The sequence below is a fragment of the Argentina silus genome (genome assembly GCF_951799395.1).
Source record: "Argentina silus genome assembly, chromosome: 9".
NCBI classification, from domain to species: domain Eukaryota; kingdom Metazoa; phylum Chordata; class Actinopteri; order Argentiniformes; family Argentinidae; genus Argentina; species Argentina silus.
Genome location: NC_139663.1, coordinates 4,532,705 through 4,535,325, shown reverse-complemented (window position 1 = coordinate 4,535,325; position 2,621 = coordinate 4,532,705). Strand labels below are relative to the sequence as shown.

The following is a 2,621-nucleotide window of genomic DNA, read 5'->3' as shown; positions in this document are numbered from 1 at the left end:
TGAGGAATTAAAAATGATTTGGCTTATTTGGCAGTCACTGAAAGCACATGAGAACATGGATATTTACCACTAGCACCAGCAGCAAAAAGATGACATACAGTATTGTAATTTTCAAATATATGTTTTATTTTCTCTCCATTCAATTTTAAATGTATAAAAGTAAACATTGACATAAGAATAAATATACATTCAGAATAACATTTGTTCATAATGCAGCAAATATTCAAGTTCAATCCCATTTAGAAAAATAGCAAAATGTAAACAAGTGTTCCGATGTGCCAGCCCCACCAGGTAGGCTATAGCTACATTCTCCATTCAGTAGAGGCAGATTTTACAGCATGTTGGTGACGAGAACATCTGTGGTTCTCTGAAGCCACATCACATTTTAGCGCCATGTCTTCAAAGGGATATGTCAGACGGACTGACGATGTCCCATTGTCACGTTCCTGCATGAGGTAGGACAGAGAGTCACACCCCTGTCACTGAAGCATGCGTTTGAGGAGTTACGATATCCCGGACTCCGAACACTGACGAGAAGCCTGCGCGGGAATCGCACCTCGCTGCTGTACTACATCTCATAGCAAGTCTCCTGTGCACTGGCAAAGTCCTTAGCAGATCGCACACCTGTCTTTCTCTTTGCTTTGGCTTCCACCGATAGCTTTCTCTTTTATGTACATTAAGTCACTGTGCACGCTTGGTCGCCGTGCGAAGGGTGCCACAATCCCGTACGCGTCCCCATCCTTGAACTTCTTATTTCTGAAAGACTTTCTGTGCAGCACTTCACAATACTGTAGGGAAACTTTCCGGTGACTGTCCGGGCTCATCTCGCTGGGCAGTTTGGCCATGGTAAAAAGAGTCTGGAACATTTGGTCAACGTTAGTGTTCCTTTTCGCCGAGATCTCAAAGTAGGCGCACTGCTCGTCCCCGGCCACCAACTGCTCAATCTCCTCCACCTGAACCTCCCGGTTGAACTCCCGGTCACACTTGTTACCGCAGATGACCAGCGGCACGTCCACTTTCTCCTTGGTCTTGTTTTTTAGGCAGGACTTGGTCTCGTAAATCTGTCGCTTCAGGCGCTGCACCTCTTGGAAAGATTCTCTGTTATCTAGACTGAAGACCAGGATGAACACATCACCTGAGAAGAGAGAAAAAGTATAGTTAATATCAAGACACCAAGCAACATTATGCATATGTGCACAAGCAAGTTTTCATGCATATAATGTACTACATTTGGCAAAAAAGATTTTTTTGATTTTTTTTTTTTTTTTTTTTACGAATTATGGTTGAACATAATTCTGCAGGATGCAATCATTAATTTCCATCAGATCTTTGCCCATTCATCCAATTCAAACTTACCAGTAAGAATAGAGAGTCTCCTCATTGCGGGGAAGGGGTGATTTCCAGAGGTGTCCAAAATATCCAACTGGTACACATCTCCCTTAATGCTGTAGAATTTCCTGTGAAAGTCCTCGATGGTCGGCGTATACTGGTCATCGAATCTCTCGTTCAGAAACCGGGAGATGATGGCTGTCTTTCCAACTTTGGTGGAGCCCAGAATCACCATCCTGTGGCAGTTTTTGGCCGGGATGTCAAATTCATTCTCGGAAGGCGACATCTTCTTGATCATGCTTGCAAGGTTTGCACACACAAATTGAATTGGTGTGAGCGTAAGACGCTGAGTGCAAGCCCTATCAGCTACTGAGACGGTTCACTGTATGTCTATGTAAGCACAACTGCTTTCTTAGTCTCGATGGGAGTCGGATGGGTTTATATTGGCGATGCCAACCACTCCCCCCAGCGCGTCATGCATTACGCTTCGGTCTGAGGCAGAAAACCTGAAGTTATTACTACGCTCTTGTTTTTGCGTCAATCTGTCGACACCTTTTGTGTCAGCAGAGAAAAATGTGGCGACTGTTAGGAAATATCAATATAAATGTAAATACAAAATACATAAAAAAAAAAAAAAAACTGGTTAGAAGTGTGTAGGCCTAATTCAACAACATCCTCTCTAATCCCTACGGTTGTGCATGCAGGGATTTATGAATTGAACTTCATACGAAAATAATGAGTCACATAAAGTGCAGTTATCAAAGTAAACGAGTTTTTATCCAGCAGAGGCAATTGTAAAATAAAAATGCAATTGTTAACTTTCTATATTGCAAAAGTGTACAGGTGTTCCTAATACGTGTTCGGTGAGTGTACATTACCTACTCTTTTTAAAATTATACATTTAATCTTTATTTTCTTTGAATATGTCATGCCAGCTGCAAATTAGCATGTACATATATATTCACCCAGTTTCTGTTTCACAAGAGGTGATAAATTGCCATTCTCAGCAGAGACCAATCGCCCAGACTCTGATCGGCGCACCCCGAATATGTGTTATTGGAACCGCACGAGGGCGCTAAGGTATGGTGAGATCAGTGCATAAGACTCACTCATAGGAACAACGATTCTAGATACCAAAATACGATGTTTTCGGTTTTTCACTTCTGTCGAAGACCAGAAAACTCAGCGCAATTTTCCCACTTGTATCCAGAATATTAATATAACTTTGAGTTAGAGTGAGGGTACGTTTGTTTACGTTGACGTTTGATTAATGACTAAGGCTTAAACAAAAG

The 2,621-nt window shown here is 41.9% G+C and overlaps 1 protein-coding gene across 1 annotated transcript; it reads right to left on the bottom strand.

Annotated features, from left to right (window-relative positions):
• Positions 1–608: 608 nt before the first annotated feature.
• On the bottom strand, positions 609–1,630 carry LOC310809430 (dexamethasone-induced Ras-related protein 1-like; the record flags this gene model as incomplete). Its single annotated transcript, XM_083676684.1, has 2 exons — positions 1,357–1,630; positions 609–1,135 (listed from the first exon to the last, which is right to left on the bottom strand). Exons 1-2 carry the CDS (start codon positions 1,625–1,627, stop codon positions 609–611), a joined length of 798 nt encoding a protein of 265 aa, XP_083532810.1. The 5' UTR covers positions 1,628–1,630.
• Positions 1,631–2,621: the final 991 nt, after the last annotated feature.